At 41.0% G+C, this 13,335-nt stretch overlaps 2 protein-coding genes across 2 annotated transcripts; one reads left to right on the forward strand and one right to left on the reverse strand.

The window, feature by feature from the left end:
* Positions 1 to 243: 243 nt before the first annotated feature.
* Positions 244 to 672, forward strand: LOC121800718 (acyl carrier protein-like). The gene has a single exon (XM_042200228.1). The coding sequence runs from the start codon at positions 244 to 246 to the stop codon at positions 670 to 672; it is 429 nt and encodes a 142-aa protein (XP_042056162.1).
* A 7,766-nt stretch (positions 673 to 8,438) lies between these two features.
* Positions 8,439 to 11,892, reverse strand: LOC121799150. The gene is made up of 9 exons (XM_042198493.1): positions 11,667 to 11,892; positions 10,838 to 11,102; positions 10,360 to 10,461; positions 10,178 to 10,260; positions 9,969 to 10,085; positions 9,728 to 9,830; positions 9,032 to 9,653; positions 8,772 to 8,953; positions 8,439 to 8,636 (listed from the first exon to the last, which is right to left on the reverse strand). The coding sequence occupies exons 1-9, from the start codon at positions 11,804 to 11,806 to the stop codon at positions 8,547 to 8,549; spliced, it is 1,704 nt and encodes a 567-aa protein (XP_042054427.1). The 5' UTR covers positions 11,807 to 11,892; the 3' UTR covers positions 8,439 to 8,546.
* Positions 11,893 to 13,335: the final 1,443 nt, after the last annotated feature.

Genomic DNA, 13,335 nt, shown 5'->3' on the forward strand with positions numbered 1-13,335 from the left:
GAGAGAGATGCACGTTACAATTCAGATACAGACGGCCAGGAAAAAAACAACCCTTAATCATGACAAACAAAATAAAATTAAGATTCGGACGAATCACCCAACATTGTTCATGTCACTGGCAACTATGTACTACATAGTAATGAACGTCCACGTTTCTCAGTTTCTTCCTTTTAAATACACACGAATTTCAATCTCCAACCATCACTCATGCACCCTACAACTTAACTAATTTAATTTTGATCAATGGCTTCGATTGCTTCTACCATACAAGCTCCTCCACCCACGGCCGCCCTCAGCCGCCGCGCCATTTCATGCCCCAGACCCGTCTCCACCGTATTCAGCCTCTCGCCGAGGGTTCCGGTGCTAAGACTGGCGCCAAAAATCAGTCATAACCGCGTAACAAAGTGGAGGGTTTTGTGCGCGGTGGCGCAGCCAGACACTCTGAAGGTGGTGCAGAGCACGATCGCGAAGCAGTTGTCGGTGGAGGAGTTCACGGTGACCCCACAGACCAAGTTTGCTGATCTGGGCGCTGACTCGTTGGACACGGTGGAGATCATGATGGCGTTGGAGGAGAAGTTTGGGGTTTCCGTCGGAGAGAGTGGGGCCGAGAGCATCGCCACCGTGCAGGATGCCGCCGACTTGATCGAGAAAGTCAAGGCTGCCGCACCTTAATGCAATCACCACTGCCTCTTTTATGGATTAAAGTTTGACTGATCGATATTAAACAGTGCATCGCATCGCATGAGAGTGGATACTAGTTAGATTTGCTAAGGAATAACATGCATGAGGCAAGATTAAATTAAGAATAATTTGTTTTCCAATGTCCCATCAGATTTCTTACTTTAATGCTCCATAACCAGCGCGAACTTCAATGCTTTCATAATTCTTGTATTCGACATATTAAAAATGTTGTTAACACACAGAAAAGAATTTTAACTTTCTAAAGGCATTTGGTCATGTTGTTTATAATTGTCAACTGGTTCAGCGACATACTTTAGAATAAAGAAGGCACAATACAAGTTTAAGTTTGTTTAGAATGAGATGATGTCTCTATACAATAGGGTACCCTTTAAATAGGGTTAAGGAGATAATGTACATGGTAAGACATTGATTATACAATATTCTATCAATCTCCTAATTTGTGTGATTGATTCTAATTGCAATCTTCCCTTATCACACAATTGATTCTAATTGACATATTTTCTTTTTAAACATTCCCCCTCAAATTGAGTAGTGGGGTCTCCAATACTCAATTTACAAAGAGCATCTCCAAAGGCTCTTGTGTTGAATGCCTTAGTCAACATGTCGGCAAGCTGATCTTCTGAGCGAACAAATGGTAGCTCAACAATTCCCCTTTCAATGTTTTCTTTGATAAAGTGTCTGTCCACCTCGACATGTTTGGTTCGATCGTGTTGAACTGGGTTTTCTGAAATGCTTATGGCGGCCTTGTTATCACAGTATAGTCGGCACTTCTTTCTTGGAGAGAGACCAAGTTCCTTCATCAGCTTTCTTAGCCACATTATCTCTGTTAATCCACTTTTGATACCCCGAAACTCTGCCTCGGCACTGGAAAGAGCCACCACTTTCTGCTTTCTCCAAGTCACCAAGTTACCCCCAACAAAGGTAAAATACCCTGCGGTGGACCTCCTATCATTCGGATTCCCAGCCCAATCAGCATCTTTGTATCCATGAATATCAAGGTTCCCATTTCTAGCGAATAGTACTCCATGTCCTGTTGTCCCCTTCAGATATCGACAAATTATGAGTGCTGCCTCCATATGACCCGTCTGTGGTTTATGCATGAACTGACTCACGACCCCTACGGCATAGGCAATGTCTGGCCTAGTGTGCGATAAGTAGATAAGTTTTCCAACTAGTCGCTGATATCGCCCTCGATCGGTCAACTCGGCTTTATCATCAATCTGCAATCCATGATTAACTGCTATGGGCGTATCAGCCGGTTTACACTCTAGGAGCCATGTTTCTGCAAGAATGTCCAGGATATATTTTCTCTGCATTAGAAAGATCCCTCTTTGAGATCTTAATACCTCGATCCCAAGAAAGAATTTTAGATCCCCTAAGTCCTTCATCTCAAACTCCTGAAACAGATTCTTCTTCAAGTTCTCAATTTCTTCCAAGTCGTCACCTGTGATAATCATGTCATCGACATATATGATTAAGCGAGTGATTTTATCTCCTCTCCTCTTCAGAAACAAAGTATGATCAGAGTTGCTCTGTTTGTATCCATAGCTAATCATTGCCCCGGCGAACTTCCCAAACCATACTCTTGGGGACTGCTTTAACCCATACAAAGTTTTCCTTAGCCTACTGAAGTTGGACAAGTCGGATCGTGTCTTCGTGTGCTTACAGGGAAAACTATGCAAGTGCTTGATCAAGACACCGCGCTTCTTAAATCCGCTGGATCACTAGGTCCAGGAACTCAAGGAACACAGAGTGTTTTTGTCGTTGGACACACTCGACTCCCCTTCAAAAATTAAATCCCTCAACCCGAATACTATGGATTAGTATAGGGAAGTGGGGTCGATCCCACGAAGATGGAGTCGTGAAGTAGTGCTTAGAGACTCTGGAAACAAACGGCTGCTGCCACGCAAAAGGGTTGAGGTTTAAACTACCACTAGACCTAGGCACGGAAATTAAATGTTAGACCTAGGACACAGAACACTTATAAAATCAGACATCGACGCCGAAAGAAACAATTACTCACTAGACCGTGTAAATGACTGACTAAATATGACTAAGCAGAGAGAATTAAAAAAATGGGGACCATGACATTCAAATAAGGTAAGTACAGAAAAAGCTGCAACTAACAAACTCATGCAATCTCCTAACCAACTCTGACGCGTAAATGAAGAAAACAGAGCATACTCCTAGAATCAAACAGAATATAGAAATCGGGACGCCGGAAACTTACTACGAATCGAACGTACGACAGATCTACATAAACTAGGCGAAATGAAATGAAAACACGTAGGCTAGGCATAAAATTAAATCGACACGACTCAGATTCACGCCGAATGCTTAATCCACTCCGGATCCAAGCCATCCGAACTCAACACCCAACAAAATCAACTCCATAACTCCGATTCTCACAGATCTGCTCAGATCAACTCCAAATCCCAACAATCACAGACAGCCTTGCAACATCAGCAAGTTAAAAACCCGATTCATCCACAAACAAACTCCATTCTCCCAGATCTAACCACGAACCTGCAATAATCCAGAAAACAACCTCGAAAACAACCAACTCCAACAATCCAACTCAGAATTCAAATAAACATAATCAACAAACAAAGATCAACACAATCGGCATAAGCTAAAACGAAACTTGCATAAAAATAGAGAAATATCCAGAAAACAAAGAGGTCTGAGCTTCGAACAGCGAAGCTCGGCGAATTCAGCAGAAACGAAAATGGAAAATAAATTATTTCTTCGCCCTAAAGAAGGACGGTGTTACGACCAGAACGAAATGTATGAAAACTAGAGGTGAACCCCAAGTACGCCCTGAATCTCCCCACGATAGAACCCAAGTGTGTGAAAAAGTGAACTAAGCTACAAGCTGTTCTCGAGGTCTCCAACCGAGAAGATCCCTCAGCGTGCATGCTTCTCCCTTTTATAGACGCGGACATAACCTTCTAGACTCTTCGTAGAAATCTCTATTCTACCCTTCAACTATGAGGCTTCCTCCATCGAGCAATTTTCCGCATAATGTCCACTCTTTCGCCTTCTTCCTAGGTCCATGCAACTGTCTCCCTCCTTTGCTGGACCTGGCGAAAATCTTCACACACCTGGCTTAAAACGTGTGTTAGACCCAGAAATTTCACGAATTAAAACCCTAGACCTATGCATGAAATTAGCCTTATCACCTACATCCTTCCCCCATCTTGAAATCTGCTGCGAATCCTGGAGGGGCCTCCGTATACACATCTTCTTCCTTTTTTAACTCACCATGAAGAAAGGCGTTCGTCACATTGAACTGGTGTAGTGGCCAATCTCTATTTGCCGCCACGGACAATAGGACTCGAATTGTGTTCATCTTGGCCACCGGAGAAAAAGTTTCTGAATAATCCACCCCATATGTCTGGGTGTAGCCCTTGGCGACTAGCCATGCTTTGTACCTCTCAACCGAGCCATCTGGTCTCCTCTTGATAGTGAAAACCCATCGACATCCTACAGGCCGTTTTCATTTGTGTAAGATGCATGTTTCCCGAGTGTCGTTCCGGATCAGTGCATCTATTTCCTTTTGCATTGCCTCTCTCCAGTGCTTATGATGCATAGCCTCTTCCCATGACTGTGGGATCTCTTCTTCCTCACACAGTGCATTCTCAAATGCTTGAGCCATTTCGCTCAGGTGACTCGTAACTAGGCAAGCAACAGAGTAGCGAGCCTTCCTGTTAACTCTCTTCGGGGTATACCTTTTTGGCGGAACCCCCTGTTGGCCCGGGGTGGAAGAATGTACCCTCCTATGTTAGGGTCAATTCCTTCAACTTCTTTTATCCCACTGGTTTCTTCAACCGTGTTCACCACTTCGGGGCCTACTTCTTCCTCTACACTTACATCATCAGTAGAAAAGAAAACTGGAGAAGCAGGGTTATCAGAACTTACATAGGATAGCCTCAACGGGGAAGTAGTTGGCTGTGTGTCACCTTCAGGAACGGGTTGTCCTACTTTAGAGACCTGCTCAGCGGGATCGCTTACTGCCGCCTCTGTTAGGTCCGCTGCAGGATTACTTGATGTTGGCATTGGCGCTGATACCCAACTTAGTGGGTCCTTACTATTATTCTCCCCCTGACTGCTAAGGTAGGTATAGAAGTATTCGGTTTCAAGGAAATTGCAGTTCATTGTGACAAACATGCTATTAGTTTTAGGATCAAAGCACCTATACCCCTTTTGGTTTATGACATATCCCACGAAGACACACTTAATTGCACAAGGAGACAGTTTGGTTCGTTCATGTTTTGGGGTATGAATAAAAACGGAGCACCCAAAGACTCGTGGTTCAAGAGTTAAAGGTGGTGGAATTTTAGTGAAGGAAGACAGGGCTTAGAGTGGTGTTTGGTGTTTGAGGATACTTGTGGGTAATCTGTTCAAAAGGTTGGCTGAGGTGGCAATAGCTTCTGGCCAGAAGTGTTTTGGGGCTTTTGACTCAATGAGCATGGACCGGATCATTTCAAGGAGGGAACGGTTTTTTCTTTCAGCTACACCATTCTGTTCGGGAGTATAGGCACAACTGGTTTGATGAATCAGACCATTTACTTGGAAAAATTGTTTCATGGCCGAATTAACAAATTCCCTTCCATTGTCTGATCTCAGAATTTTTATGGAGTGTTGGTACTGGGTTTTTATGAGGTTAAAGAAGCGTGAAAAGTGTGTATAGACCTCGGATTTTTGTTTCATGAAATATACCCAAGTCATGCGGGTGCAGTCATCTACAAAAATTAAATATTATCTAATATCCTATCCCCCAAGAAAAGGTGCGGGCCCCCAAACATCAGAGTGGATTAAGGTAAAAGGGAAATCAACACGAGTATTATTTAAAGGATAAGAGGTTCGGTGGCTTTTGGCCAAAAAATAAGTTTCACGATAATCATCATGTTTAGAAACAAAACTAGGAAACAATAATTTTAAGTAACCGCTAGAGGGGTGTCCCAAGCGCCGATGCCAAAGCCAAGCTTTCCGATTGCCAGACCCGTGAGTTAGCATGGCGGTCCCTTTTTGAGCTATCTCGTCTACATAGTACAACCCATCACATTCAGTACCACGTTCAATTATTTCCCCGGTTCGGATATCCTGCAGCAGACAAAATTGTGATTGCATTAGTAAAGTACAATTTAGTTCTTTGGTGACGTGGCTAATAGATAACAACTTATGAGACATAGACGGAATATAGAGACAGTTTGATAATTGCAGAGTAGGTGAAATTTTCACTGTTCCTGCTCCTTCAACTACTGTAAATTCTTCATTAGCAGTCTGAATATGGGATTTTGGAGGTTTATGAATTTCCGTCAGGTCCGAAGCATCAAAAGTTATTGTATCAGTGGCCCCACAATCAAATATCCACTTATCATTTTTTTTTTCTTGATCCCTAGATACTGTACATGCAATTCCAACATTCTCAAGGGGCTGAAATCGGTTTTTGCATAAATTTTGGGGTTAATTCTGGACCTAACAGGAGTATAAGGGGTAGCATGCAAATTCACTTGGTCATGGGGTAAAAGCTGCAAATTACTGAAATTTTGGGGTAAAATATGTGAATTAGGAAGAGTTTGGGGATTTTGATTAAAGAATCCCACAAACCCCAATTTACCTCTCATCCTATATGCCGCTGTTTCTCCCTCTAACACCTCTTCATCAGCCCAATTCCTGATCACTGTTCCCCCGGCGAAGTTGGCCGCCCCCATCCTGACCGCCGTCGTCGGAGCAGCTGGCCTTGCTTCCCTGTCGCCGCCCCGAGCTTGGTTGCCCTCGGTGGTGGCGACTGGGCATCCTCCCTCCCTGTTCATCGCGGCATCTGCCGCCTCTCCGACAGCGCCTGCGGGGTGTCCGGCCCGGTTCCAAGGCGTGCGTGGCGGCGGTGGAAGCCGGCCATGTTTCTCCTCCCACCAATCGAGAAAACCAATTATTTCGAAACAGGAATCCTTGGTATGTTTCTTTCGTTTGCAGTGAGAACACACCAGCTTTAGTTTGTCCTCTTCCTCCATTCGTCGATTCCAGGCTCCACTACCCCGATTGCCGCCTCGCGAGCCTCCGGACTGCCCGCCGGTGGTGTTCTGCCGTCCTCGGGCTACAAGCCCTGCTCCGATGCCGTCGTTGGGTGGGGCGGTGCTGCTGCTGTTTCCGGTTTGCAACACCATGAGCTGTGATTCCTCACCACAGATCAGGCCATAGGCATGTTCAACCGAGGGAAGTGGATTCATTTTAACTATCTCTCGCTTGATTGTTTCGTATTTGTTGTCAATTGCTATCAAGAGTTGATAGAGCCTTTGTTCTTGAATGAATCTGTCGTGAATCTCGACATCTTCTGCACACTTCATTGGGTTGACTTGTTTCTGATCAATTGCACTCCATAGTTCCAGTAATAAACCCCATGTCTCTTCCAGGGAGTTGTTTCCTTGTCTCACTATGCTTGCCTTCACTTGCAGGTCATAGATCTGGATCTTGTCACCTCCGCTTGCGTATGTGACGGCCAACGCGTCCCATACGTGCTTGGCCGTCGGCTGTTGGGATACTCGGCTAACCAGCCGTGCTTCAAGGCTTTGAATCAGCCATGTGAACACGCAATGGTCAGCCTGTTGCCATTGCGTGTAGGACGGATCTGTTCGTGGTGGGGAAGAGGGAACTCCGGTGACGTGAGACTCCATCCCCCGACCACAAATCGCCTTTTTCATCAGAACTGCCCACAACGGGTAGTTTCCTCCTCCACTTAGTTTGATTCCAATATTGAGAGGTTGGGTATCGATTCGGTAAGAAACGGGGTGATTTCCTGGTGAGTTATTCATCGCAAAACTATTGCGCATGAAATTGGCAAACTGCCGGGCAAATTCGTCGGACATATTCTGGTTTTGGGTTTCGGTCAGTTGGTGTTCTTCTGACATTTTGGGCTACTTGCGCAGGTACAAAAAAGGTAAGGACAGAATAAGTGCGGAAAGGTAAAAAACACGGGTAGGGCCGAGAAAGGTATCACGGACAGTGATGATACCTTATCTGAGTCCTAACCCGCTCTGATACCATGTCAAATGGTTCAGGCGACATACTTTAGAATAAAGAAGGCACAATACACGTTTAGGTTTATTTAGAATGAGATGATGTCTCTATACAATAGGGCACCCTTTAAATAGGGTTAAGGAGATAATGTACGTAATAAGACATTGATTATACAATATTCTATCAATCTCCTAATTTGTGTGATTGATTCTAATTGCAATCTTCCCTTATCACACAATTGATTCTAATTGACATATTTCCTTTTCTAACAATAATAATTCAATGGTGTTATGCATAGGTGGACAATGTAATTGCAAGCTGTAAAGTAGTTCTAAGCTTGCAAAATCAAAACCAAACTATCCAAGAAAAATAGAAAATGAATCCAACAACTAAATACTTGCGAAACCGGTGGAGGAAAAAAATGCGTGCGTGCAACTTTATTTCGAATACAAAAAATGTTTGACCCTGTGATTCTGTTTCGACGAGACATTACTTTTGAAAGATCTTTGCAATAATCTATTCATTTTTTTTTTACTTATGTGTCTTCAAGTTGGATAAAATTATTTGAGTTTAGTTTGAGAGACAATTGCATTTTTCTTATTCTTTACCACGTAAATCTCCCTCTAGCAGAGTTATGTAATTTGGTATTTCTTCCATTCTAACCCAGATGGCTTATCTGCTGTATCGACACAATTCACCAACAACGGTAGAGGAGGTTTAATAACAAGTACAGCAGAACAATGTTTCATTTATAAATAGAGAGATGCATGTTACAATAAAGCTCTATATTACTAACAAGCAAAATAACTTGTCTGATTCCATCACTAACCAGTCTTTCGAAAGAAATGCTCAATCTGCAAGACTCCTTTTCCTCTCAACTTGCTTTGTTTGTCACTTTGCTTGCATTTGGAATCCTGAACAACGATGATATCGGCAAAATTATTTAAGTATCATTTACTAAGAGTTGTGATGTTAGTTATGAAGACAGAAGAGTAAGCTGTATTTTCAAATTGACAAAACTGTGTAGTGAATAATGATAAGACTCTCACCAGTGATGGTTGATGAAGTGGTCTCATAACCTTGATTCGGCCACCTCTGCCATCAGCTCCAACTGCAATTAAATCACCTGCTTTTGAATTTGATCCTTGCTTCTGACCTTTCTTGCACCATTTTCCCAGGTGCCAGTTGCTTCCATCAGGGCCGAGTAAGCCGCCAGTGAAGCAATGGTTATCTAGAAATTTGGCAGAGGTTGAAGTAATGTTAATTGCTGAATAAAGAATGGCCTAAGAATTTATAGATTTAGACTTACCAGGTTCAGAAACTGGATTGGATGAACTAGTCTCTTTTCCATTATGTACTGTGGGTTGAACAGGATTGGTGTCCCCAATGCATATCACCTCATCATCTATGTTAGATGGAACTTCCTCGGCCCATTGTCTCTTTCTACACTTTCTCAAAGACAAAGAGCGAGATACTTCAGCTTTGCTGTCAGAGTTTACCAATTCTACATCATTTTTGTCAGCATGAAAGCATTGGACTGGTCTTGGATCATGGCATTCTTCAACAATTATGTTGTCATCAGCACAAGGTGCTGAAGTTTTGTACGAGGATGCTTGCATGGAAGTAGAGGAGCATAGTTTATCCTTATCTTCATTCGTTGAGATAGGGACTCTGACCTGTTCATTACGGTCATGAGCAAACCCAGGTAACTTATCGTTGATTATGCATTTTTCAGCCACATGCTTGGGGAATTCCTCTTCCTCCAAAACAAATGATATATCCGGCATATCATCTAAACCACCCTGATTTGTAGGTCTCTTCATTTGATTATCACGTGAGTTCCTCTTCAGTTTAATATTTTGATCTTTTAGCACTCTCAGAGCATCGTTCTCCTTCATTTCAACAGCAGTTGCAAGTTCTCGGACCCTCAGCTAAATAATAGTACTGAGTATTAGTTTATTGTAAACATGAATTTACAAGTTCATCTGTATGGATCATGACTTACTTTCAGCTTCTTAATCTTTTTATTAGCATTCTCAAGTTCTTCACAGCACCGAGCCTCTCGTCTTCCTAAATCATTGCACTTGGCCAACAGTTCCTTGTAACTCCTGCATGGAGATATCAGATGCTGATCAGAAGTGAGAACCAAAAAGATGGCAAAGATATCACAGAAACCACTTGTATAAAGCTCCAAATGACCAAATCTGTAAGATAAAGGGCATTGCTCCAAATATAAATGCTCTTACTTTTTATGAGTGTCCAAAGATTTTATCAGAAGATAATTTCCTTCTCTGCTGCCACCGTCATTTCCTAATGAAGCAAGTTTCATGGCATCATCTTCTTTCAAGTCCATATCATAGGCCCTGTAAAAAATGACAAAAAGATTCAGTGAGCAACAAAAGGTGTTATTGTAATGGAACATGAATGTTGTGAATGTAACACTAGCTTTTCATACAGTCTAAATGTTGCAAGTTCCCTTGCCAAAGCTATATTCCTCTCTTTAAACCGCAAGCACTCCATAGTTGATTTGTCAAGCTCCTGCAAAATGATGCACTGGCTTGAATTCATGTTACACTGATAGACCAGCATAATTAAAATCATGGTCCAAGTTCCTAGACACACAAACATATTGCTTACCTCAGATTTCACACGAAGCAACTGCTTAACGGTTGCTGTTTGAAGTACAGCTTCATGTTTCAGAGCCACCTCAGTTTTCAGTTGCTCACTGCATGTGAGGAGCTACAGAAAAGTAACATTAAATGGTCAATAATTTCAATGTATATATCCTTGGCAGGATATTAGGGGGGAGTCCACATTGCATAAAAACTACCACTCGCTGGGTGTCATTTTCTTGTCTATATCCTGTTGTAAAATAGGGATTAAGTATTTCACATAAGTATATTACGTTGTGTCTGAATTTCAAATTTTGCTATAGTTGTTGCAAATGTAGAAAATGGTCAATCCAAGCTGCTAAATAAACCCTGATTCTATCATCACTCCATCTATTTAGTACTACTAGAAGAGATAAGTTAAGTGAGCAACAAACAAACTATAGAATGACCACAACTCCAAGCTTGAGTAAGATTTCCACAAAAAGAAAAGACCGATGAATTACCTCATCTTTAACTTCCTGAAAGTCTTTCTGTTGCTTCTCCAAGGACGAAGAAAGACCTGCAACTTTTCCCTCCAATCTATTGACCTCTCTCTGCAATTCCTCAGGATTTCCCTGGCAGTCGCGTGGCTTGTGAGAAGAACTATCAGTTGAATCACCAATCGACTGGAAATAAAGGCGCCCGACATTTGCGTTTGTGCAGGCTTGTTTGCATATAGGACAACTCCTCTTCTTCAAATTGGGACAGTACTCAAACCATTGTTGTAAGCTATGATTTTCAGCAAATACAAAATGTCAGATTCACTACTATTCTAATTGAAGGATACAACTCTCATTTACTGGAATGCCTTCATTAACCATCAATATAGCCCAACATACACAGACATAATTCACGGCTCTCCTAATCAGGAAAAGGGAAGAGATTCTTCCAAAATTACAAGTGCACGAGAAACTAATACATCGAAAGTTACATGTTTAAATCGATCCAAGAGGCATATCACCATCAAAATGAGTTTTTAAGCTTCTATTTTTACACACACGCAAATGGCACTCTTTGAGCAAGTTCCTTGAATCAAAGAATAACATTCATCATTTCAAGTAAAATATCGTCATAACACACAAGGATAACTCCGCATATAGTGAACTAAGAATGCAAAAAAAGATCTCAATCCATCGCATTCCCTATGTGGAGGATGAAACTTTAGTCGCTTAAGCCCTCCCAAAGTATCCCCACCAAAAACAATCGAAAAAATATCAGTTCCGTTTACTTCGACATCTCGAGAATCAAAGTGAATCAATTAATAAACAAGTGTGGAATTCAAATGCAACTCACCAGAGCTCGTGAAAGACGTGGCCGCAAACAGATATCGATTGAAGATCTTCTACTATGGGTTTCAGATCTTCAAAGCAGATAGAGCAAATGGTTTTCACGAACGGGTTGCTGTTGGAATCGTCATTGCTAGCCTGAACCATAGCGGCGGCATTCTCGCCAGAATCCCTTCGATTCTCTTCGATTTATTACGTTGGACAAAGAATTTGAAATTTTGAGAAAATGGGAATTTGGCGCTGGAAAAGAATGGCTCGCGGAAAACATTTTCACAAATTCCATCGATAAGATCAATGGGCTTCAGATGTTAGCCCAATTTAAGTTGGGCACAATTGGGGCTATTGTCATGACTAGTGTCTTTTGCTCATTTTACTCCACTTTTAAAATTTAAAATTTCCTTCAAAATTATCGGAAACTTGTGATTTGTGACCGCCTAATGTAAGTAAAATTTGATAATTCAAAATTAGAATTTAATTCCATTTACACTTTATAAGAATTTAATTAAATTTTAAATGGGTATAGTATTCGATCGTCTGTATGAAATACCACCTTCCAACACGACGACAATAGCATGATGAGCTTATAATAGTCAAGCGAAAATAGAGCATTTCCGGATGACCAAAAAAGCAAGTAAGGCAGTGATGGCGAAATATTGGAGATGCATATTTATCCCCTGCGTAGTGATAAAATGTAAACTCATATATTTTACAAACTTTAAACTATAATCTAAACCGTTTAAAAAATATCAACAGATGATAAAATAGTAGCAACAGAAAATGTTAGCACAATGTCAACACAATATCAACACAGCATCAACCATTGACACTGTGTTAACATTTCAGTTGCTACTATTTTATCATTTGTTGACACTTTATAACGGTTCATATCATAATTTAAAGTTTGTACAATATTTAAAATTTGTATTTGATCACATTCTTATCCCCTAGTATTAGGGCTGCTTATTCGGCCGGTTCCGGTTAGAACCGGACCGGCTAACCGGTTATAAAATTTTCTAAATTCAAGAATCGGAACCGTTTCGGTTCCGATTTGGAACCGAAGAACCTGGTTTGTATCTAATTTTAATTCACATTTTTACTCGAATACAAAATTTAATAATTCAATACCCAAAAAAATTTAATAATCCAACACCTAAAAATATAACATATCATGAATTTAATACTTCGTCAAATAGTAAAAACTAATAAGTTAAATAGTATTTATCATCCAATATCTAAAAATATAAACAATAAAATACCTAAAAATGTTCAACATCTAAAAACATTTGATAAGTCAATACCTAAATTATAAAAAAAAGGGTTAAGAACTTGAATAATAGTATTAGTATATTAAGTTATATTAATGTGAAATTATAAAATATATTTTAAAAATTAAATTAAAATTTAATCCGGTTCTCCAGTTAGGAACTGGTCGGTACCGGTTAGAACCAAAACCGGTTTTATAAAAAATTTTGGAACCGGTACCGGAACCGAATATTCCGGTTATGATTTCTCAATTAACCGCTCGGTTCCGGTTCCGATTCCGATTAACAGAGAACCGGAGAACCGGTTAAGCATCCCTACCTAGTATGTTATATTTAGAATGCATGAAATAAAGATAAAATAATTAGTGGAATAGATTTGATTGAGTAACTCGAGAGTGCTCCTACGGGCTAAGT

The sequence above is a fragment of the Salvia splendens genome, chromosome 4 (genome assembly GCF_004379255.2).
Source record: "Salvia splendens isolate huo1 chromosome 4, SspV2, whole genome shotgun sequence".
NCBI classification, from domain to species: domain Eukaryota; kingdom Viridiplantae; phylum Streptophyta; class Magnoliopsida; order Lamiales; family Lamiaceae; genus Salvia; species Salvia splendens.

Coding starts and splice junctions, on each gene's coding strand:
- LOC121800718 (XM_042200228.1), top strand. CDS start 244: ATGGCTTCGATTGCTTCTACCATACAAGCTCCTCCACCCACGGCCGCC.
- LOC121799150 (XM_042198493.1), bottom strand. CDS start 11,806: ATGGTTCAGGCTAGCAATGACGATTCCAACAGCAACCCGTTCGTGAAA. Junction 10,462..10,837: donor TTCAGGAAGTTAAAGATGAG/GTAATTCATCGG, acceptor ACTTTTCTGTAG/CTCCTCACATGCAGTGAGCA. Junction 8,954..9,031: donor CAATCCAGTTTCTGAACCTG/GTAAGTCTAAAT, acceptor CCAAATTTCTAG/ATAACCATTGCTTCACTGGC.